The following is a 26,235-nucleotide window of genomic DNA, read 5'->3' as shown; positions in this document are numbered from 1 at the left end:
CACTTTTTATTCAATAAATATATGACTGGGTAAGATACTATTTAGAGCCTTCTTTTAATTGACTTTATGTAGTTGCACTTAAAAATGAGCAACACAAGACTCCATCAATAAATACATGTATTCTGCCTCATGCCACTGATCAAAGAAAAGAGAGAATGATATCTTAAATGTCACTGGGATTGTTAAACTCTGCAGATGCTCTCAAATGTCACTGGGATTGTTAAACTCTGCAGATGCTCTCCTCCTCTTTATATTAACTCTTAGCTTAAGATATGTATGTGGGATGAATCAAACTCAGTGTCAATACATTAATTGTAATCATTGGTTTAATGAACAAGTAGAAGGTTCCAGGAATATCCTAAGCACAAATCAAGAGTTTATATTCCTATATTTATAATATCTGTACATGCATGTATATGCTAAAAGGAAAGGTGAAATTGCTACTGTACCTCCTTCAAGTCAGCCACACGTTTAAAAATTAGAACCTGTAAATGTCCAAAACATTGCTCTGTCGTGCACATGTCTTAAATTAAGAAAGCAATTTGGATTAAATCCTCAAGACAGTATACTTTAGATTACTCGTAGTTCATTGCTTGGATGATAATCATCAGAGAACATGAAACTCTCACGCAACCAATTGTGTTTTACAACAGTACAAATTAGTACTGGACAATAACTCAAGAAAATGTCAATCAATTCTAGAATGGGGCCTCATCTTAGCAAATGAATGAATATAAGATAACTAGGAGGAACAGAAATGCCAAGAAGACATTTTCACAGAAAAAAAAATCTCCAGGAATTTATACTTGTTATTTATCATTCTTGCTTTTAAAACATGTTTGTTGGAAACCAAAAAAAAAGAAAAAAAAGAAAGAAATTGCATAATGATATTTTGGTCAACTAGCTATATAGCAAATTTGCAACAGTGTTCCACTAAGATTATATTCCTATTGATAATGAAAATGTCTTGTATAAATGCACTATGGTGCTTGTACACTGATCAAGCTGCCTAAGTACAAGTTCTCAGAATAGATCTTGTCATTAAGTGATGCATGGCTGCATTTCTCACTGAGCTTTAACAATGGCAAACACATGTAATCATTCACAGTCACATGTAGACTATACTTAAAAATATTTAAAGAATATTTAAATATTGGAGCTTAAAATTTTAAAGGTTATATATCTAAAACAGCTGCAGGTTCTAGGGTTTGAATTCAGAGCCTCACACTTGTTTACTTTGCTTCTTGTTAAGCTGGCACTGTACCACTCGAACATCTCCAGCTCAGCTTTTTGCTAGTATTTTGGGAGATGGAATCTCACACTTTTCTGCTTGAGCTGGGTTCAAACCATGGTCCTCTAGATCTCAGTCTCCTTAGTAGCTAGGACACAGTATGTGACACCTGTGACTAAAGTAGTATTTTCAAACAGTACTAGTTGATAGTGACCTTCTATCACTACCAACTACCACTCAAGTAGTATTGGTGCCTGAACTGACATTTTAATAAGGCTGCAATATTAACACAAAAGGCACCAGCCCAGTTACATGCACATTAGTAGAACTGTGAAGACACAGAGTAAAGAAGTTGGAGCTAGTAAGATTCATGACTAGACACTGATTGTATGAAAATTTTTGAAAGTACCTGAATCTTTCCAAAGGAACCAGAATGGAGACAAACTTTCATAAGAGCAACTACAAATAAGGCAAACTAAAATGTAAGATGTTATGGTCTTCACATTAAAGTTGCAGGGGACCATATTAACAATTTCATTATAGCACCACAATGGCAAACATGGTGAACATAATTAAGTAATTAGTAAGGGATTTCCTGTGCAAAAATAATACTTCTTCCTCTTAAAAGTGGCCACCTATTGGGTTTGTAAATTAGCTGTATTTAAGAGAAGGCAAATAGTATACATAGTATAGTGTGAATATGCTGCTGTTACCAAAAAACAATCCACAAACAAACTCAAGAGTTTAATTATAGGAAGTTTATGCAGCTCCCTGTGAGGTTTCAGATATTTATCATATAAGCATGATTATGCAAGGATATAAGGCTATTTAATGAGAAAGTTTTATTGTTAATTAGTGTTATGTTAGTGGAAATCTACTGAAACAACTGCTGCAGGTTGCTGCAATTGATTTTAAATTTTCCAGATGCCCTACATAGTTAAAATTCTATCTTTAACAGCAATCAATTCCTAAAGCTTTGTGTGATCATTAATTACATACAATTATACTAATTGCTTACTCTGGATTGAAATTTCCCTGAACATTTCATAAGAAAATTTTGTTGCCTTATTAAACAATTCAATAAAACCACAGCAAGGAAAGTATTTATTTTTACAATATACTAAGGTATCTAGTAAAATTTCTTGAAATTATAATTTTTATCCCTGCTAGGTCCTTTTGTCCCATCCCCCTACCCCCCACCCCAGTTAATTAGATGTTCAGTGGTGGAGTTTTTCTTCATGAACAACTCTGAAAAAAAGACATTTGAATTACTCTTGTCCAGTTTAACCACAATGATAATAGCTTTGCTTATCCCTACTTCCAATAAATCCAATCACAATATATTTAAATGTACAGTGATCTTACATTAATTCTAGATTATTCAGAAATAGCACCACTATGTACCTTTTGAAGAAACTTAGGAACCGCTACCATTTTATAATTACTGAATGTTCCACCACTATGAACAGCCTTCCTGTATGGAAATGTTTCTTGCGAACTCTGGCTTATACAGTGTTTATGTTTACATGCATTAACATCACAGTATAGGCTATTCTACTAGCTTTATTCATTCATTTTTCATATTCAGGATGCACTACTATCAACAGAAACAATTTGAAACACATCTCTAAATAACTGTTAAAGCTGGAGTACATAGAGATCTTTGCCTAATCTCATCATCCTAAAAAACACTTAAAAAGGAAGCTGAGCCCCAATGATGAGACTTATATATGAACACAAAGCTACTTAGCACTGGAACAAGTCAACAACTCTTTCTAATGACACCATTACAGAATGGCATCTGTACCTGGGCATTGCCTGACAGCAGAAAGTGAGTTCCTAAAAAACTTAAAAACCATTAATCAATAAATACATCACCACTCATAGTAAACTATCCGTAATAAATCTATCTTTTATAACACTGGGAATATAAACAATTAGTAAAATTTGGTAATAAATTATTCTTGGGACTCTCTACCAGCATTTCCAAGGTAGAACTGGAACACAGCATGAACAAAGAAAGCTCTTAAATTTCCACTTAGCACCTGAGATTCAGGATGCATCTTCTAGACTTTCAATAGGTGCTTCATATTTGATAGAATGGGAGTTACAGAACTGGTTACTCATAATCTTCATCACTGCTTATCCTTGTAACTTACCTCCTTAGCCATGTCTGTATATTTCTGCTTTTCCTTTGGATCAAGAATAGCCCACCAATCAGCTAGTATCTTGGTAGCACCTCGGTTATCAAGCCTAGGGTGTTCTTGACGGACAAGGGAGCGATGGCGTTTGCAAAATAAAAGAAATGCATTCATTGGTCTCCTGGTGCGCTGTTCTGGTGATTCATCATCTTCAGTCTCACCAACATCTTGCTCTAGGCCATCGGCCCCAAGAAGTTGAACCTATTATCAAAAAAAGCAAAAGCCAAGTGGTTAACACATCTTGAAAAAAGTCGATTTAACAATCAGTTTTGGTTTTGTACCTAAACATTGAAAGAAAAAAAAACTTTAAAAAATCATTAACCATCGTTGGTGGTGAACTTGTGAATATCCTGCCCAGTTTCTATAGCAACTTGTGCATGTCTCTATTACAGCATATATTACATTGTGTTGTAACTGCTTACATTTTTGTCTCTCAATGAACAGTGAGCCTTTTGAGGGCAAAAATTTTCTTAAGGTGATTCCTTCCTCATCTGATATAACATTAATATATAAATGCTAAATGAATGAACTGATTTTGTGGTTAGTAGGTCTTAAGATGAATAATACGCACACAAAACACATGAATGGTAGCTCTTTCTCTTTAAAAACTGCTTTCAGACAGATATGATCATTCTTGCCATAAAAATAGCTAAGATAAAGCTAATATAGTCCATTAAATGTTCTCCACAAGAGTAAGTTTTTATTGTAAATAAGCAAAATAAATATATACATGATTGTTTGAAAGAACTACACTATACATCTTTAATCCTGTAAATATCAAGCTGCTGTGTCTGGTGAAATGTTACAACAATATAAATAAATTCCTCTAGGCTTAAATCTTCAAAATCAGTTTAGAATTCTCTTTTTCCTATGCACTTTTCTTAATCATTGTTCAAGGTCCTCAGGACTCTGACAAAGCTCAGATTTTCAATGCTACTACTGACTGCCAATTTGTCCTATGGTCCAGTCTTTCTCTTTTTAATTTTCTTCCCAACACTTTCAACATATGGCTTCCAGATTAAATTTCCTAATGCATATGTGATTATAGTATCTCAGGAAATATTAGGGTTGTAAAGTATCTTCTAAGGCTGAAATATGACTCTGTGATGTTTATTGGAAACATGAGAAGAAATCCAAAATATGTACTAAGACCATTTAAAAATTTTCTTGTACTATAGTTAAAATCAAGAAGAATCAAGGTAGTTACTAATCTATATTATGCAGAAGGGCAGTAGTTCTGAAGCTTGAGTATGCCTAGAATCTCTGGAGATGCTTAAAATATAGATTGCTAGGTCCTGTTCTTGGACTTTCTGATTGTATAGGTCTGGAGTGGAACCTAAGAATTCATATTTCTAACAAGCTCCAAGGTATGAGGATACTATTGGTGAGTCGTCATACTTTGAGAACCACAATTACAAGGCAATCATCTTCTCTTACACAATGTTTACTGGACAGGTGTTGCAAGCAGATTTTCTAGGACCAACCACTTCCTTCATTGACTTGGTATTTTTTAAATTTTTTGTAAAGTACATATTGCAAATGAAATTGGTTAATCATCAGCTACCTTCAAACACAAATGATACAAAAATGTTGAAGTCAGACCTGTCATGGAAATACATTAAGGATTTTATTGAAAACAAAGGCTACTAATCACTCTCGTTACGTATATAATAGTTAACAATGATTGGCATTTTCAAAGGACATTTATTTGGCATTCCTAAACTTAAGCAGCTAAGGAAAAATTAGGAATGATACTATATTATCTAAACTGAGGTAGTGTAGCTTTTCGTTCCATTACTAAATTTTAAGATTTAAGTTGAAAACTGAGAAAAGGAGTTCACTATTTAGAGGTATAAGAAATACAGATAACTAAGTAAATTAAAAAGTAGTGTGATAATTGCAATTAAAAAAAACAGAGATAATTGATTAGTCATGATGAGTAAGCATAAGAAAGTCTTCAAAGAAAAGGTGTGGTCTGAGCCAAAATTTGAAAGATGAATTTTCAGAAAGTATAAGGGAGTCCATAGGAAGCTAAAGTAACAGGGATAAGGATATGAAGTTCTGTTTGAGTATCAACATGCAGTTCCATAGCACTGGTACATAAAAGATGAGAATAGGGTTTGGAAAATAAGGCTGTAGAAAATATGAGTCATTTTATAAGTAATGTATTCTTGCCTTAGTAAAAAAGCAAGTACGTAATCCCCAAGTGGTTTCGAATTGTATGGATCAATAGAAAACATTTGGTTTGACAAAGATTGTCAATTTTTCATTTAGCCAAGTGTGAACATTAATTTTTTTTAATTTTATTTTATTTTAAAGGTGATGTAGAGAAGGGTTACAGTTACATAAGTAAAGAAATGTGTAGATATTTTGTCAATGTAACCCTTTGTTTTCTCCCAATTTTCCTTCCCCTGACTCCCCTCCCTTGAAAGTTGTAAAGTTCATTTCCAACATACTGCCTTGTGAGTTTTGTTGTTGCTGTTGCACTGGCTCCCTCTTTGTCCTTTGCCTCACCATTTTGTGATTCCCCTCCCCTTTCCTAAATCAGATAAATATATATATATATATATATATATGATACCTGTACAAAAATCAAAAACAGCAATAACAGGGAATAAAAGAAAGGGAAAAAATAAAGAAAAAAGAAACAACTTCACACAGTACATTAAAGAAGAAAAAAAAAAAAAAAAAACAGGGGCTGGGAATACGGCCTAGTGGCAAGAGTGCTTGCTTCGTATACATGAAGCCCTGGGTTCAATTCCCCAGCACCACATATATAGAAAATGGCCAGAAGTGGCGCTGTGGCTCAAGTGGCAGAGTGCTAGCCTTGAGCAAAAAGAAGCCAGGAACAGTGCTCAGGCCCTGAGTCCAAGTCCCAGGACTTGGGGGGGGGGGGGGGGAGAGAACAAAAAAACTCCTGTTCCTGTTTCCATATCTTAGGAGTTCATTTCAATTAGCATCATTTTATATGGTCACATGTACATTGCTGTTGAGCTTTGTGATCCTCTGCTAGGACTATCCTAGATACATATTAATTGTTACAAATAAGGGAAACCATGAAGCCTATGTTTCTTTGTGTCTGACTTACTTTGCTTAATATGACTTTTTTCCATTTCCTTATGAATGGAGCAATATCTTTCTTTTGGATAGAAACATAGAACATAAATATGGTACATGTACACCTTAAATGTGTATATGTGTGTATATACCACATTTTCTTAATTCATTCATCTACTGGGGGACAATTTAACTACTATTTAATGTTATACAGATCTCATTAAATTAGATGAAAAGTGAGTGAAAAATATATGAATAAATAATAAAATGAAAGTGAAAAACTATTTAGATGAGGGCCCCTAGACCTTGAACTTTTTATACTCAAAACTGAACCAAATACTTTAAGTCTACTTATACAATATTCTGTAATGGAAGAATAAAGAAGGAAGAATAAAACCTGTTCTCTTAAGGAAAGGAGGAAGAAAAGATAAGTACAGTGGAAGACAAGTGCACAGGTGCTTAGAGGAGGTAGAAGGGTAACTTCTTTTGGATTCTGTCATCTCTGTGGAAAAGTCACAGTGACAGAGACGGCAAAGGGAACCCAAAAATGATGTCTAAGAAACAAGAAAAATGTTTATAATCCCTATTGAGATGAAGAGAGTTTACTAATGATAACAAAAGACTGGACAAATGTATGCCAAAGGCCTGAAAATATTAAAACATATACTTGTAAAATTTGTAGTGATCCACATATTCTTTTCTTTTTCTATCCATTTAGTATCTACTATCAGTCAGGCACCATTCATGGTTCCAGCAAGAGATGACAAGAGAGGCAAGGCTTCTCTTATTATTCGGCTTCTCCTCTGATCTGAGAAGACAAAATACACAACTAAACACGTGGCAAATAATATATGCTATGAAGGTAATACTTGGAATTTTATGACATTGTTTATTTGGCAAGATAATTCTTTCATTGAAAAATGCTGAGAAGCTGGTTATGTCAATACTTGCCACCAATTATGTCCTCAGAGAAGGAACTTGGGCAGAGTTATTACCAAGGCCTGGGGGAGTGAGGGCAACTAGATGCTATCATAGGCAGCAGCAATGAAGACCAAGAGAATGGTAGGAAAGGAGAGAGGAGTGAAGGGAGATGGAGAAATGAAAGGAGGAAAGGAGAGGGGACAGTAGGAAAGGAGGAGGGACAGTAGGAAAGGAGAAAGGAGTGGAGAGAGATGGAGAAATGAAAGGAGGAAAAGAGGGGGGAAGGGAGGGAGGGAGGGAGGGAGGGGAGGGAGGGAGGGAGGGAGGGTAAGTAAGGATACAATAGGAGATAAGTACACAAATGCACTTAGGCAAAAACACAACAGAGTGGCTGTCAGGTGAGCACATCCAATTTCATGAGCATCCCTATCTCAGTGTATTTTAATATTACTTGCCAACCATAACTTTACAGAAATACCAGTTAAGAAGAAACTGTTTCTATATCTAGGTTATTAGGATGAATAGATGCTTAAAGGTTAATCTTAAAAGCATAAGTTTAGGCATTAAATAGAATTTAGGTTATGTTGACTTTTAAAAACATACCTTTCAGGGCTGGGAATATGGCCTAGTGGCAAGAGTGCTTGCCTCGTATACCTGAAGCCCAGGGTTCGATTCCCCAGCACCAAATATATAGAAAATGGCCAGAATTGGCACTGTGGCTCAAGTGGTAGAGTGCTAGCCTTGAGCAAAAAGAAGCCAGGGACAGTGCTCAGGCCCTGAGTCCAAGCGCCAGAACTGGCAAACACACACACACACACACACACACACACACACACACACACACACACACACAAAACATACCTTTCACATTATACCTGTTCACTGTATTTTTATAGTATTACTGTTTAGATATACTTGAAACTTCTATAGAGAATGGAAATATTACTTTGTCAATATCTTCCTCTTCGTCTTCTTCTTCCTCCTCTTCTGAAAAGTCCAGAAGTTTCTTTGCTAGCAATGGATGCCACTGAAGACACTTCCGTTTCGGTCGTTTTCCAGTCCCTTCTTCTGTTGAATCTTTATTTCTATTACTGCCTTTCATTACTGTAACCTGTGGAAAGGACAGAGAAACATAAAGAAATTGAGATAAGTTTGATTAAAATTAGTTTATTTTGCTCTGTTAGCTTTAACTGGATAACTTTAAAGACTAAACTATTTTACCAGCTCAAGCATTTAATAGATTCAGTATGAATCATAAGCACATATAAAACATTTATTTTAGTGATCTAAATTGGGCTAATAAAACTGTCTTTTATGAAATCTACTCAAAACTTAAAACATAAAAAAGATGGTTACTGGTTATGTTCTTATGTTTATATTTATTCAGGATAGTGTTTCTCCATTTTCCATCAGATGAAAGGCATCTCCTATGGGAGTTAGTTTCTCAGAGAGGTGGCTCACACAGCAGTTCTTTGATTACTCCTATTTTACTATAACTTTTATAGTGAATTTTTCATTCTACATTAAGATAGTCTATATTTGTATTATTATCAAATGAGTAATATATAAGAATCAAATGGGTCTGGATTTAGAATAAAGCTATTTGGTAAGATGATATACATCTATGTCAAAAAAAGGCAAAATGCCTTCACATTTCTATACATGTAATCCAGTTTTACTTCAGGGTATTTTTTAAATGTGTGACTGGCTGAAATAGTTAAGAAACAAACAGGCTATAAATCTTTTAGAAGCTCTAAGTTCTAAATCATTTAAAAGGACTTTAAGCAAAGTTATTCTTGATGCTAAAAAGCAACACATGTTGAGATTATTCAAATGATAAGAACATATATAATAAAGGTTTCCCTCTCTAGGGTATCCAAGCTCACATTCCAGAGGTAAATTTATTGAGTTCATATATGCTTTCTCAATTGTTATTTTCCTGGTTTATTATTTCTCATTCATTTGATAAATACATTATCATTTATAATGCCCATGCAAAAATTCACTATAGGATTGAGAGTATGGCTTAGTGTTAGACTGCTTGCCTAGCAAGCATGAAGCCCGGAGTTCGATTTCTCAGTACCACATAAACAGAGAGGAACTGAAGTGGCGCTTTAGCTCAAATAGTAGAGAGCTAGCCTTGAGCGAAAGAAGCTCAAGGGCAGTGCCCAGGCCCAGTGTTCAATCCCCAAGACTGGTAAAAAGAAAACATCAACAAAAAAAAATCAACACAGTGAAATACTCAGGAATGGGTACTACGAAAAACATAGTTGTTGGTACCTGGTGGTACCACTGGAGGAGTGTGGTCATCCTGCAAAGTTATACCCTGAAACATTTAACACATATTAAAACTGGATGCTGGATCCATAAGCATGTAGCATTCTCATTCAGTCCTCAAAATCCTTGTAAACAACATAGATATCATAGCCAAAGTTAAACTATATTCTTTGGAATTGAGTTTATTCTCCATTTCAAATAAATAAAAAACCCAAACACCAAAAGTCGCTCATGTTATTTTCCTAGGGCATGTACAGCTTCATCCTAAAGATCTGAAGACCTAACCAATCCAATATGAAAAATCCAGTTCTGATAAAGAGAAGTGACAAGTAACTAGCTCCCTTTTTTCCCTAAATACCAACACTATTTCTTTTTTCTTTTTTTTTTTTTTTGGCCAGTCCTGGGACTCCGGGCCTGAGCACTGTCCCTGGCTTCTTCCCGCTCAAGGCTAGCACTCCGCCACTTGAGCCACAGCGCCGCTTCTGGCCATTTTCTGTATATGTGGTGCTGGGGAATCGAACTTAGGGCCTCGTGTATCCGAGGCAGGCACTCTTGCCACTAGGCTATATCCCCAGCCCCCAACACTATTTCTTAAATAACCCAGCGTCGTTAGAATGTCACTTTTATTCTGTACTATACGTTTATCTTATAGTAAATTATCGTGTGTATATGAATTTATTTCTAGTTTCTCCTATTATTAATCACCTCCCTCTAACTGCTTGCCTAACACATGACTAGTTACAATATACATGAGAATTATGTAGTCTATACCTTTTTACAAATGCATTACTAAATATGTTCATTTAAACTTTTTTTTTTTTTTTTTGGCCAGTCCTGGGCCTTGGACTCAGGGCCTGAGCACTGTCCCTGGCTTCTTCCTGCTCAAGGCTAGCACTCTGCCACTTGAGCCACAGCGCCGCTTCTGGCCGTTTTCTGTATATGTGGTGCTGGGGAATCGATCCTAGAGCCTCGTGTATCTGAGGCAGGCACTCTTGCCACTAGGCTATATCCCCAGCCCCCCATTTAAACTTTTAAAGTTGTGTATATCATGTTCTTTTCACTAGCTTCATTAACCTTGTTTTCATTTTAATAACTATCTAATATTCCAAAATATTAATACACCACAACTTATTTAATCTACTACTGAAGGTCATGCAAGCTAGTTTGTATTGAGGCTTGTGAATAAAATGCTCATTTTAATAAAACCCAAAAGTCATCATTTTTGTTTTTTTTTAAAACTTCATTAACTTATTCAGAGCCACGTTCAGACCAAAAAGCAAAAACAAAAGAAAGAAAGGGGGGCAAAAAACAATGTCCCTATGGCTTTGTTATTAACAAACTGCTGAATATCTCAAATAATTACATGATTTGTGTGGCTGCATTAGAGTATAAGAAATTACTAAAAAACTCTAAATGAAACTAGTTATCTGGTATGCTCTTAAAAGAACAAAGATTTCCTGCGAATTGACAGATCATTTAACAATTCCAATTCTATCTACAAATAAAACTTGGCACAGGCAACTGAATTTCTAAAAATACCAATGGTATAACAAGAGAAAAGAAAATGGCTATTTTGGTGGTTTATTAATCATTTCAGGATAAGTTGCCTGAGTGGTAATTAAGCACATATTGAGGGCCCAATATTTTATGATAACAGCTTTAAAAAAATAGTACAGGAAATTAATGGGAAATTGCAAGTCAGGAGTCTTTTATCAACTGGAAGGGGTGAAGTGATTGCCAGTGCCTAAAGAAAAATATATTTTTAGCCCCAAGGTTTCTGAGTTTAAGTGTGCTATTTAGTTTTATGTGCATTACACTACCTAATTTACACACACACACACTCTCTCTCTCTCCATTTTGAGTGCTGTCAAGTGAGCAGTTTCCATGTACTGAAACTTCTGAAACTGTGACCCAAAATAAATTTTTTATAACTTGATGGGCCTCAAGTATATTGTGGTCAGCAACAGAAAGTTAACACCTACATGTACCTTTCTTTGTACTTCAAACCATCCCTAGATTACTTATAATACTAAATGTAGTATAAATGTTGTGTGAATTATTGTTATATGGTATTATTTGAGGACTAGTGACAAGACATAGAGGTCAGAACATAATCAGCAGAGATGTACTATTTTTTTCCCGAATATTTTCAACCCAAGGTTGATCCAAGAGTATGCATGCCCCATGTGCAATTTTAATATTTAAAGACAAAACAGAAGCTCAATCAAATTAATGGGTAGCACATGTGACAAAAACATTCATGGTTCACATACATCACCATCTTGAATCCCTGGCTCTTATTCTGTCCATGTAGTCCATATAAGGTATTTTGGTTACAATATCTTCCCTTGTCTTTCTTCTCTTTCTTCCATATTCCTTTCCTTCTTTCCCTTTACCTCTCTTTTCTTTCTTTTTTATTTTTGAGGTAGTATCATTATATATAGCCAGATTGGCCTTGAATTTGCTATCCTCCTGACTCAGCCTCTCCAGAGCTGGGATTATAACGTGGGCAGTCCCATCCCCACTACACTGTGTTTTTCTGATATTCCAAATACTAATTGCTCCCTATCCAAAAATATACTGGAAAACCTTTGAATTGGTAATTGCATTTGCCACGTTTTCTCTTGAATTATAATTATTTTGGTATATCCTACTCTACCTTTTTCTTGATGTTCTAACACTCTCTTTCTGTGCTTGGCATCATCCTGGCCCACCATGACACCAAAATTGGTTACTTGTGAGGACTGTCTCCAACAACCATATGAACCTCAGTGCTAACCTGTGTAACTATTTTTTAATACTACGATAGCTTCAAAACTAAAATTGTTACTTCTTCCATTTCCCTGAATCAAGATATCCTTTCCTGAGTGGGAAAGAAAGGGGGTGCAGACTAAGCTGAGATGTGACGTTTGCAAACCAGAAGCCAGCTGGACTTGGGGAAAAAATAAGGTTGGTAACTTTTAGCACAGTATCAGAAACCAAGTAGGTATATTTTTAGCATGGACAAAATATAAATAAATGAGTAAATAAGTTGGAGGCAATACATCTCAGACAAAATGACCAAAAAAAAAAAAAAATCAAATGATCACAAAATATCTAGAGCTATAAACTGGACAACTGATCATCTACAGTTATCTAACTAGGCTTTAATTTCTTAGAGGTTTATTTTCAAACTGAAGAAAACATTAGAAGGGAATTATATTTGTGATAGAATAAATGAAAAAAAATGGAAAAACTGGCAAAGGACAAAGAAAAGCATGATTCTGATACTAGAACTCACCACCAACAATGAGGTAGAGTAGTAATCTTGGAACTGTTTTGCCACTAAATGTCCTTCTTGTTCCTGAACAAGAACCAATTAGGGGGGCTGGGGATATGGCCTAGTGGCAAGAGTGCCTGCCTCATATACATGAGGCCCAGCATTCGATTCCCCAGCACCACATATACAGAAAATGGCCAGAAGTGGCGCTGTGGCTCAAGTGGCAGAGTGCTGGCCTTGAGCAAAAAGAAGCCAGGGACGGTGCTCAGGCCCTGAGTCCAAGGCCCAGGACTGGCAAAAAAAGAAAAAAAGAAAAAGGAGAGAACCAATTAGGCTAACAGTTTGGATGCAATAAATGAAGTAAATGATGGACTTCCTTCAAGGAGGTCACATTTCCAGTTTAGAATGCAGCTCTACAATAACTGAACTCAGGATATTAATAAACTCTGTACTTTAAAGACTCAGTAATATCAAATTATACTACTTAGGTTGTCAAATACTGCTAAGACGCCTGTCCAGAACAGTGAATATTCATTAAGCAAGCAGTGTATGCCCCTTTTCTATATGACAATCACTAGCTCTAAATAGATACTCATTTCTATCACCTTTATTCCTTTTCCTCACTAGCTACTACCACTATTCTAACCCATGCTTAACGTACCCAAGTCTGAAAGGACATGAGACTTACAGTTCAGAAATTCTCATCATCCACTCAGATAACATATCCTAACTATGACAGTAAAATACTTGGTGACCGTACTTACATGGTTTTTATTCAACAGGTGTGATGAAAGGAACAGTTCTTAATGAATATTTTTGAAATCCTAAGAGAAATAATTACCCACTTCTATGCCCATCAGTGAACAAAGATTATTTTATCACCTGTGTTCAGGTTTACATACCTCCCTTTAAACCTTAAGAATGATCTCATATATTTTTTCAGAAGCAGATATATATTTCATCTAATATGGCAGAACTCAACTACTTGCAACAAATAGTCAAAGCTTATAAGAATTATTTTTCCTCTACATGAACCATTTGTTTTTCAGTTTAAAACTAAAAAAAAAAATAAAATCTAACTCTCTTCTATTTTTCATCTTTATCTTCAATTCTAATTTAAAACGATTCAGTTAAGAATCAACAATCTAGAGCAAAAAGAAAAAAAATGAAGGACAGTGAATAGAAGCACACCTGGATGAAAACAGAATATTGAAACCTGTTGATTGTTTTGAAAGGAGAGTGTCAGGGATAAGAAAGATGAGTACAGTTCATCAAAATACATAGGTAAGTTTGAAAATGTCATGATGAAAACCCTATGGCTACTAATATGTACAAGTAAAAATTTCTGAAAGCATCAACAATCTATATAAACAGCTACAATCCCTAAATTACTGTTCTTTAACACCAAAAAGATATCAAATCATTTACATGACAGTTAAACTCATTTCCTTTTATTCAGAAAAACCTACCAGCCTCAATGGTCGCAAAATACAAAACACTGATTTTTTTCCCTAATGTAAAAAAGATTGGCTATTTCTATTTTTAGTGTTATAGCATTTAGTCAAGTAGCTTACCTTAGCTTCTGGATGCCACTTGCTTTACATTCTGCCACACCAAAATTACCTCGTAATTTACAAGATTTCAAACTGCATGAAGGTAGATCGTTGCTTATTTTTAGATTCCTCAATTCAAAAATGTTAGAAGACTGACTTGAATATGCATTTATTTATAAAGTGCTTGAAAATTTATGAGATTAATGAATCTGAACCTTTGCCAAGGAAATTAGTTACACTGAGTAGAGTGGTATTACTCATTTACATTTATACTTGCTTCATATTTGGTGAAACTTTTTTCTTTAAATATAGTCTAATTTCCCAGTTCAATATATATGAAATAAAATGTAAGTGCTCCATTAATAATATCAATAATTAATCCTTTTGTATTTCTTTCAAGTTAAGATTTTTTTAGGCGTTTGAACTGAATGTGCTCTCTCTAAGACCACATACTGAAAGCATGTTTGTAAACTAGATTTATGAATTTGTTTTAAAATAACTAAATTGAATTAGTGACTGTTTAAAAATGACTTCACTGAATTACCAACAAAAAAAAACCCACAATTCCTACTTGCCTATTACTTTGCCTTTTGTCCTTTTAAAACAACTACCAGAGTGAGAATACAAATAAAGTTTTAATATGTCCCCCAAAGCTACTTTTTATTCTCTAAATGTATGGTATGAAATGTAAAACTTGCCCTATAAGCTAAATGTTTACTGAAGTATCTTAAGACTTTAAGTATTTTTCACAGCCCGATTTACATAAATCCACTCCCTCTGCTGGCCAAATCTTTATCCCCTAGCATGATACTTAAATATAAAAACTATCTTCAAGAAAATAAAAGCTCCTCAATAAGGCAATTATAAATTATACAAACTTGGGGAAAGAGCTTAAGAAGCTATTCTGCATCATTAAGGCATGGTGCTAGCTAATTTTCGGGAAATACAAATCATCTGCACATTCAGTTAAACCCAGAAATTTTCAAATTCATCATCATTCTTCCCATAAGCCAAATTCTTTAGTGAGATCAACCTTTATTAATTCAATTCCTTTCTTCCTGGAGTCTCTTGGTGAACTCTGTAATGAGTATCTAACCAAGTCTCTCCATGTTTAGATGTTGCATTATGTCAAGGGGACAGGAAGAGGGAACGCTCTCATTTAGACATTGATTTGTCAAAGCCAAAAAGTTAGTGTGGAATATATAATCAACAACAGGAACTGGAGAGCTACCAATGAGTTCACATACTGTGTTTTAACTCCATAGTGCTTTGTTTTTCTTTTTAAAAAATGGATAGTCAATTTATATTTATAGTCATTGTAAAACTAGGCATTTTTCTGACATATCTAAAAAATTCTGTTTTAATGCTAATGTGTGGGGGGAGATATAATGCAGCCCATTTTACATTTCAGAGAGACACAATTTTTCAAATGGCATCAAATATTCCAATTAGTGATGCCATCTTAAGGACTGAACTTTAATTCCAAAACATAGGTACTTCCTTACCTCTGTGTCAATGACTAGTTTTTAATCGATGTATTTACATTGGGAAGGAAACTCAACAACTTTTTAGCAGTTCATTAGTGTCTCAGTATTGAGAGGATCTGCACACTTCTATTCATATCACAAAACTGTCCTTAGTGTAAATTTACCTATGTTAAATAGAATGAAAAAGGAAGGAGTCAGAAAACAGTCATCACACGTCTGTAACAAAATGTACTCTGCTTTGCATTTTGTAAATACTGTTGCTGCTGCTCTCAAAAGTACTTTCATAAGTGCTTATGACTGACAGCTCATGAGTACTGACTCATTCAAATCAAATGCACTTTACTCGTGGAGAGCACATTCATCTCCACCTAATTTTCCTGACAGGCAGAGGTAGAACAAATCACATAACTCCTCAGTATTTTACCTAAATTCAGCCTTCTATACCAAACACAATAGAGATATCATACTTTACTAGTATCATCAAAGTTTGCATGTAGGGAAGGACCTTCTACACACAGGCCATAATCCTAGAGCAGTATACAACTTCTTGTGCTGATTCCAGAAATTTTTAAGTCTAAAAAAACTCACAACAAATTTAATGTCCTAACAATGTTCGACAAGAAATGTACTCATTATTATGTAACTGTAACCCCTCTGTATATCACCTTAACAACAAAATAAAAGTAAATTTTTTAAAAAAGAAAATGTCCTCACATATATATGCCCAAATAGCTGATAGATTTCAAAATAATACTCCTTAAAAATGGATAAAGAAAACATGGCATATGAAGAAAATGGAGTGTTTATTCTGTCAAAAAGAATGAAATTATGTCATGAATAGAACTTTACCCAACATCTTATTTAAATGGTATGCAGAAAAATGTTGTCCCCTCCTTGGAAAGTCCATTTCTAAGTAAAAAGTCCATTTTAAAGTAATGTTACAGTTAATAAGTAATTTTTATTTTAAACATAACTCAATGTATAATTTATTACAATGTTAAGCTCCCACAAGTTAGATCATTACAACTTTAGTGGGTTAGTTAGCATTAAACCACTTAACCCACCTTAACACTACTTAGAATCGAAAGAGAGCTGAAAAATTCACCAATTTAAAGATTGGAAAATGTCTTATAGAGGTCCATAAGAAGATATTCTTATTTTAGATGTTGGTATAAAACTTAGGTACCTTTCAACTAAATGGTTACATGTTATAGATAGAAAGATAGGCAGATAGATAGATGATAGACAGAGATCGATATCTTTATTTTAATAAATTATAAACCTGAGGTTACTTTGAATTTGTACTATTAAACTCAAGTGGCGAAGTACTGTTTTCCAATGTTAAAATTTACATATTTAATTACAGTAAGATCGCAAAAAGAACTCTGAGTATTTTCCCCCCTTTACACTTTCAGCCTTTGAATGAACTGTATCAATACAGGAAAAGCTTCTAAGGGGCAATTTTATTCTATTATACTAAAAAAAAAAAAGTCACAGCAGAATGGAACAAATAAGACATTATCTATTTGAGGGCAATTTAAAATTCTCAAGATTCCTTCCTACATGACAGCATATCTCATAGAAATGCATATCACCAACAACCACAAACTAGACACAAAACAAAACAAAAAAAGCCAATGATTAAAAAATATAGAAGCACAAACCTACACTGAGAATTTTAACTGAAAATCAATAGACAAGAATCAGAGAGAAAAAGAAGAATGAAAGAGAGACCTGGGGTTATCGAGACTTTTGCCCAACAGAAAACCAGTCAATTGTTCCAGGACACAGAGAAAATATCTATAAGGCATCACTTACAGCAGATAGTAAGAAAATAGAAAAGTGGAAATCAGACTCCATTACTCATGACAGGATAACCTGCATTATCTTCTTACAGATGTTTCACAGGCGAGAGCTGATGAAGAAAAATGTAGGTTGAGAACTAACTGGAAGGGTATCTCTTTTATATCTAATTTTCAGCGAACTTTGATAATTTTCCATCCTGGTTGACTTTTCCTCCTTCTCTCCCCATTTCCTTCAGTTTCATTTAGAAAAGTCATTGTATTCAAGTGTGACTTGGCATCTAACTAGCTTCATGTTGCCTCCAAAATTCCTTGCAAAAAGCATCTGACTAAATATCCTCAGGTTAAGTAGATCAAGGTTGGTTCCAAGAACAAGAACTTCTCAAACTGACAAATCAGTGTCTTTACTCTGTCAGATATTGTCCTGTTAGATGGATTTCCTGTTTCCTAAAACGGGCTTCTTGGCTCTTGAAGCCCAAATTAACACCGTGGTTCTGAAAGCTTATAAATTCTTATTTTCTGTTCTCCAGTTTCTCTGCAGATTGCACTGTTGACCTCTGCTACTGATTTGGCAGAAGTCATCTGGAAGCCATTTCAAGTAACCCTACCACAAAATTAAAACTGCCTTTTCACAGCAGCCAACTTTATTTCTGAAATGCCTAAATCAGTTGTCTATATTTTAAAATAATTCACAAAAAAGGATCCTCACTTCCATGGCATACTGCCTCTAACCCTTTGTCAATACATAGAGAAAAAGATGAAAGGCAGGAAATGGGCTATCAACAAGCAGTTCTTTGAAGACAGATAACAAAATACTACAGTTTAAAGTAGATTTGTAATTATAAAGTTGCATTCCTTGAATAAATTCTAAATACACTATCTGCCTTTGGTTTTAGAAAGCATTATCTTACTGCTCACTGCTGTCATTGACGGTTTAGTTAGGTACCCCAGTTCCAAATACAAACCAAATGTTCACCGAAATGTAACTATACAAGTTCCTAGTTTTTAGCTGTCATGCTACAAGTAGCTGCTTATGCTCTGATACTACTTAGATTCTTGTCCTCCTTGTGTGCTGCTGCCTGCTATATGCCTGGTAAGAACACAAAGATCCGAGTTCAAGTCTCTCTCCCTCCCCCCCACCCCAGTTGAAGCTGGGCACTGGTGGTTCACACCTGTCATTGTAGCTACTCAGGAGGCTGAGATCTGAGGATTATGGTTCGAAGCCAGCCAGGGCAGGAAAGTCTGTGAGACTCTTATTTCCAATTAGCCACCTGAAAATTGGAAGTGAAACTGGCTCAAAGTAGTAGAGTTGCTAACCTTGGGGAAGAAGAGCTCAGGGACAGTGCCCAGGCCCTTAGTTCAAGCCCTAAAACTGACTTAAAAAATAAAATAAATAAATAAAAACAAAGTTCAGTTACTAAAAAGAAACAATAGGTTCTAAATTAATCATAGGATAATCTGCAATTCTTGGCTGAAAACTGGAATTATTATAATGTGTAAACAAGAGTACCTTCTATACAAACTACAACCCAACCTTATAAAATTAATGAGACGCACCTATAGAAATGTACTCTACAAAGTAAAGATCTGATATATTGATATCTATTGGAAAACTTACAATTGCAGTGGTATTTTTGCTTTTGCCAGAAAGGAAAAAGAAAGAAAAATAAAAAATTCTTTTAAAATATGAACCCCAAGTCAAGTTTGAAACTCACCCATAAAGTCAACTCTCAGTATATTCTTGGCTGATTTCATGATAGTACTAGCCACCTAGGAATGTGCACAAGTAGTACTCAAGAACATACACAGCAAAGTTCTAGAGGGGGGAATTAAAGAATGATAATCAAACAAATAATGTATATGTCATTAGATCTCACAGCAAAGGCATGTTGTGATTATAAATAAATCCTTATACTTGTTTTTCTTGTCTAACAAACAAAATAGCAATTTTCTTTTCCATGAAGAAAACAATTTTCTCATCCTTATTAAGTAATAGTGATTTTTACAGATATTTATGAACACACAGAGAAATATCTTTCTAAAAATGTTCACACTACATTGCAACCATACAAATAAAACACTAAGTAGGGCTGGAAATGTGGCTTAGTGGTAGAGTGGTTGCCTAGCATGCACGAAGCCCTGGGTTCGATTCCCTAGAACCACATAAACAGAAAAAGCCGGACGTGGTGCTGGGGCTCAAAAGGTAGAGTGCTAGCCTTGAGCAAAAAGAAGCCAGGGACAGTGCTGAGGCCCTAGGTCCAAGCCCCAGGACTGGCAAAAATTAAAACAAATTGAAAAAAACAAAAAACACTAAATAGGAAGAAAGTTCTAGAAAAAAGAGACATTAGAAACTGATGGCAAAATGAATGCACAATATGCACTAGAGTTGCCATTTAGACACCATGATTCTAATTAAAAAGAAAGCCGACTCTGAAAGTATATTTATGCCTAAAAACTATCAGAAGATAAACTTTAAAATGTTTACATTAGATATATGGCGAGATACGTACACTGAAGATGAAACCTAATTTTGTCTCCATGGCTTTTCAGTGTCATTCTCATCTGACATGTTTTATAAGCAAAAGAGAAAGTCAATACGTTATTTTAAAAATCAAATATCTTAAATATAATTTAACAGAGGACAAAGTATGGGGTTTCAAAGGTACCAAATCAATACGTTGTGGTGGGTAGTCATTTTCTCTTCCCGGTCCTTTCTGTTATCGTGTGACATCTCTTCACACTAGCTCAAAATTAACTGCTTCAGAACATAATTACTGCAACTGCAGCAAATGGCCCTTTTCATCCCTAATTCAATTACTATGGAAGGTTTTATAGGTTGAGTATTAAGAAGCAAAGCATTTACTTAACCATACACACAGAAATAAAAGACACAGCATGTCATATCTTAATTAAGGGTGCATTTAAGAGCTCTGTTGGCTGTGTATTCCAGAGTCATCCTAGCTTGTTGGGCCTTATTCTGGGGTCAAGTGGGAAAAAACACTGTATTTCCAAGTAAGTTAAGTGACTGAGGTATGGTTCGAGCCAGAGATGGTTCCCATCATGTTTTATTCACACAGCTACAGTGACTATTCTTATGACAGATTTTTTGGGGGGCAGGTTTGCCTCTACTTAAAAGAAGCATAACTACTTCAAAGAATGCAGTCTTAAGTGATGAATAAATGAAGTATGTCCTCAAAATAGCTAACCTTGGGAACAAATGTCAGAGATAGTTCAAAAACACATAGCAAATTATCTGTAATCTTGAAAACATGGAAAGGAAACTAATAAATGTTCCTTCCTTAAGAAAGGTTTCCTAAAAGTCAATAATCTTTCTTTCTTCCAGTTTCACCAACCTTACCCTTATTTCTAACAGCTTCATTAGTCAACATCTGCCTTATACTAGAACAAAAAAGTGAGATTTACATGTACTTTACCTATCTAGGCATGATTTTTCCTCCCCAACTGTGAAATACCCTCTTTGCATTTCATCACATTGCATCAAGAATCTTGAACGTATGTTGTCTTTGTGTGTTTATACATATGAATGTGTATGTACATGTTTGTGTATGCGTGTGTTTACATACACATTTCTCTTTGAGGGAGTTTTTGACATTCTAAGTAGAACTAATCTTTTGGGCAGGATTGTTTCACTCCTTAACTGAGTTAACATCTAAAGCAGTGGTCAAGCGGTGGGGAAGAAACCCCAGTCACAGTAACAAACAGTGTTTTACAAGTTTCTAAACACTCCCTGGTAGGTGGTAGGATGCTTGATTGAGAATCACCTACTAAGCCTCCTTAAAAAAATAAACAGGGCTGGGAATATGGCCTAGTGGCAAAAATGCTTGCCTCCTATACATGAAGCCCTGGGTTCAATTCCCCAGCACCACATATATAGAAAACGGCCAGAAGTGGCGCTGTGGCTCAAGTGGCAGAATACTAGCTTTGAGCAAAAAGAAGCCAGGGACAGCACTCAGGCCCTAAGTCCAAGGCCCAGGACTGGCAAAAAAAAAAAAAAAAAAAACCCCACAAACTTCATAGGGCTTTTCCCTCGATTACATTAACTACACCTCTATAGTTTTCAGGCAAGGTTAATTTACTACATTTTTCAAGTGTTGCTACAGACTTGATAATTCTATGGAACTGGCTTGTTTATTATCAAGATGTCATATAACTTCTGTATCAACTAATATTTCTATTTGTGATTACCTGTGAGCTATCTAAATTGGGAAGATTTTACAGGGTTTATCTATATCATCATGCTTCAACTCACCAGGGACCGTGTCAAAAAGTATTACAGAAAACCAGTGAATCACTACCCACTCTGCTAAGCCAGCTAAGGGTAGCATGTATAAAGATGCACATGCCAAGTCACAGTGCGTCATGATACTTTTACATGTTTTAGGGCTTCAGGTTAGCAGAATAATGCAAAACTGGCACGTCATTTCTAAAATATTAAGTACCATTGCCAACCTTGCAGCACAACAACAAAGAATGAATCTATTACTTAAGATGAAGTTACCTGAGGCTAGAAATCACTTTTAACTCTAAGATGTTAATTATCACCACATACAAAAATTGAAATCAGTGTTTCCCTATCTGCAAGTGCAGCGAGCTTTCATGCACACGTCAACAACATGAAGGGGCCTTTTAAATGGTCTCTAAGTATTACACAAATAGTGGTATCAATGGTTTTTGGCTGAAAACCTGCCCTTTTTCGGCTCCTTCTTCCAACACATATAATTATACTGTCAGGTACAGACATCTCAGTGCCCTCATAATTTGGCTCTCTTGCTGGTACTCAATTGCTTTAATTTTACTTGCAAACCACTTTACCACTTGTACTCCTTGGCCTCTTTTTAGAAATCTTGGGAGTTTTGAAATGTTGTTAGGATTTGGTGATTTTTTTTCCCTTGGGGAGAACTATGATTGGAAGAAAATAAATAAATCCATCTCAGAAGTAGCTCCGGTTAAAACAATGACCACCTTCACCCCTGCTCTGTGAATAGCTTTTCCAGACCTTAAGAACCATGTGGCCAATGAGAAAAGTTTGAGTTGATTTCTCCACTATCCAAAAACAGAGCTCTCGTGTCTGCCCACTTCTGCCCACAAGCAATTATTATGGGCTCGACAGGAAGCATGTGAAATCTTCAATTGTGTTTCTGCTATATACTTGTTCGTGCCAAAGTTCCCTGCTCCTTGGGACTCAGACCACACTTTCTTACTACGTTGATAACTACTACCAGACTTTCCCCCAGTAAAATTTCAGTCAACTGGTCCCAAGCCCTCGCAGGCTGAACCAGTCCAACCAGATAGGTATTAAGTAACACAAATATTTTCTGCTTTATGGCTATTCCACCCATTTTTTTCATGCTTCCTGTATTCTTTTAATATTACAAGACTTTTAAAGGATAAAAAAAAGCAAGGTGCGCCAAAGTGGCTGGGCACTATGGCGTGGACGCTATGGCAAGCAGGGTGCCTCTCACACCTGAGCCCTGAGGGGAAGTCACTGAGGATGAACCTGAAAAACAGAGTAGCAATGCAGACTGCCCAAGATCACAAGGACAGCAAGTGGTAGATTTGGAAGAAGAGAACCAAAAACTTTTGCCAGAAAATCAACTTTTATGAGAGAAAACTCATGGCTCTGTCATGGAGAACCAGGAGCTAAGACTGCACATGGGGAACGGATGCCCTGGTTGCTGAAGAGGAGATGAAGGCAGAGGCCATGGGGAATGGAGTGAGGCCAGAGACCAGGTGTGCTGAGTCCACAGCAGGTGCAGGCCCAGTTGTCACCACCCCAGAATTATTTCCTTGAGGACTCTGACAGCGTTGACTCTTCAGACACCGAGTCTGATATACTTTTTGGAATCTTGGACAAGTTGGACCCAGTCATGTTCTTCAAATTCCCTTCCCCAGAGTCCACAAGTCTTGAGGACCTCCTCGAGGTCTACCAAGAAGGACCTAGTTCCTTATCAGCCTCCATATCTCTGTCAGTGGGGACGTCAACAGCCACACTGGAAGATATTAATGAACTCATTCATTTTGACAATGTATATACCAAGCCTCTAGTCCTAGAGATAGCCTTGGACACAGACAACCAAACAAACGTGGTAGAGAAAACTGAGAAAACACCTCTCAGTCCCTTAGAGAAAGATCACCCTGAATTCATTGTCTCTGTGAAGGAAGAACCTATAGAAGATGACTTCATTCTAGAATTGGGTATCTCAAATCTACTTTCTTCCGGCCAATGCCTAAAGCCATCTTCTTGCCTGCTGGATGCTGACAGTGACCGTAGATAGGAGCATTCCCCTTCCCCCTTCACTGACATGTCCTTTCTGCTTGGTGTAAATCATTCTTGGGAGGACACTTTTGCCAATGAACTCTCTCCCCAGCAGATTAGTGTGTAAGGACTGGTCCCAGTTCTGTTGTCTTTGTCCTTGATTATTACATGGCCTTGAGGTCTATACTTCATTCAAAAAGCCAAAGGAGAGGGCTGGGGATATAGCCTAGTGGCAAGAGTGCCTGCCTCGGATACACGAGGCCCTAGGTTCGATTCCCCAGCACCACATATACAGAAAATGGCCAGAAGCGGCGCTGTGGCTCAAGTGGCAGAGTGCTAGCCTTGAGCGGGAAGAAGCCAGGGACAGTGCTCAGGCCCTGAGTCCAAGGCCCAGGACTGGCCAAAAAAAAAAAAAAAAGCCAAAGGAGAGGGCGTATAATCCTAGAGAATTCCTCTGAAGTATTGACTCCTAGTATGTGTGCACACCTAGCAGTCCAGGGTATTCAAAGATACTACTATAATTCAGAATGACAACTTTTGAAATGAACTTGACTTAAAGGTGGTAGTTTATCATGCAATGCTTATACCATCATCATTTGACCTGTTCCCTTAAGTAGACATGGAATTTATGAATGGCCGTTCATCACTTCTCTTCCTCTCAACATCTGAGGCTTGCCTCTGATTTTAGGTCTTTTAGTTTGCTTCTTCAAGAAGAGAAACACTTACTGAGGGGGCTTCTATTCCCCCATGTACAGTTCAAGGAAGGATTAGGAATCTTTTGTTCACATTGGAATTGGTGGTTTACCCCTGGAATCCTAGTTACTCAGGAGGCTTGGATCTGAGAACCACAGTTTGAAGTCAATCTGAGCAGGAAAGTCTATGAGACTCATATCTCCAGTTTACCAGCAAAAAGCCAGAAGTGGAGCTGTCACTTAAGTGGTAGAGTGCTAATCTTGAGCAGAAAAGCTCAAGGGTAGCACTCAGACCCCGAGTTCAAGGACTCACACAACAAAATGAATCTTTTATAAAGTTAGGGAAATTTACTATGTAAATGCCATGGAATCTTTCCTGCTAGTATAGGTTTCTGGAAGGTGCTTCCTCCCTTTATTTAAACTGTCCATGGAATTAAAAACATGCAATGCAAAAAAGAAAAGATGAAAAGAAGAGCAAGATTCTCCATGTCACAATACAGGTTATTACAGTGTCGGGCTGTGTTGGAGAACATCCAGCATGTCAGATTATGTCATGGAAATGTTCTCCATAGTGAATGGGCAATACAGAAAAAAATGATTCTTTGCATTTTAATGTTATTCTAAAGTTAACACAAGTCTAGATACTTACGAGCAATCAAGCATCAGAGAAAGAAAACAATTCTCTTTCAATTACATCCTCAAGAATTCTTCAGTGTGAGTCTAAACAAATGTAAGGTGCCATCTAGTGGACATTTTGTAATTTCTCTATTCACTCACACTTAAATCTTAATAAAAAATAATCTTAAAAACAACAACAAAAATACTATCTATGCCTAACATCATTTCCTCCCCAATTATTGATCTGAGCTGATGGGGGAAAAAACAAACATTTAAAGTGCACACACACACATCCCTCTGATTGTTAATAAATATTGATTTTAAGTTTGAAGTTGAATATATGCTACAGCACATGTTTCCAAAGCAGTCCAATTATCTCCTAAGAGGTTCAGGATCTATACAAAAGGCCCATGCCCACCTGAAAAGAGAACCAATTTAACAAGCATGTTCTCACTCAATTTAGCTGATAACAACAGAAGATTAGCATTATTATTTCAGGGAGGTAAGTTCTGTTACTTCAGGCTATCAGAATACAAATCCAGTTGTTATAAATGAGCTATATCTGTAGTAGGAAATTAGTAGAGTTTTCTGAAAAGCCTCGAAAGTGATGTCATAGCCCTGTTCCTGCACAGTTGCAAAGCCCTTCTTTTGCAGTCAGATATGGTAACAAGTCAGGGCTAATTAAAATGAAATAAATGAAAACAGTATAAACACATAATCAGGGTAAACAGAGGGTTGAGAGGGCTAAGACTGTTAGGTTGTAACAATTCACACAGAAGATTACATTTAGATTTAAAAATAAAATAGATACCTACCTAAATTATCCTATAGACTTATTGTTGATTGTTTAGGGAAGGTTT

At 36.0% G+C, this 26,235-nt stretch overlaps 1 protein-coding gene and 1 pseudogene across 11 annotated transcripts in view; one reads left to right on the top strand and one right to left on the bottom strand.

The window, feature by feature from the left end:
- Bbx (BBX high mobility group box domain containing) overlaps nt 1-26,235 on the bottom strand; it is a 224,176-nt gene that overhangs the window by 77,699 nt on the left and 120,242 nt on the right. For 10 of the 11 annotated variants that reach the window (XM_048346546.1, XM_048346548.1, XM_048346557.1 and 7 more), the window contains 2 exons: nt 8,357-8,521; nt 3,391-3,633 (listed from right to left, as the gene is read on the bottom strand). In XM_048346546.1, the coding sequence (XP_048202503.1) occupies nt 3,391-3,633; nt 8,357-8,512 (399 nt within the window). In that variant the 5' untranslated portion in view covers nt 8,513-8,521. Of the gene's footprint in view, nt 1-3,390; nt 3,634-8,356; nt 8,522-19,503; nt 19,853-26,235 lie in introns of those variants that run through there. The other variant, XM_048346552.1, reaches the window with a different exon arrangement.
- On the top strand, nt 22,625-24,272 carry LOC125351656 (annotated as a pseudogene).

This window comes from Perognathus longimembris, chromosome 5 (genome assembly GCF_023159225.1).
Source record: "Perognathus longimembris pacificus isolate PPM17 chromosome 5, ASM2315922v1, whole genome shotgun sequence".
NCBI lineage: Eukaryota > Metazoa > Chordata > Mammalia > Rodentia > Heteromyidae > Perognathus > Perognathus longimembris.
Note: the sequence above shows the minus strand (reverse complement) of the source record. Positions and strands in the feature narration are given on the sequence as shown.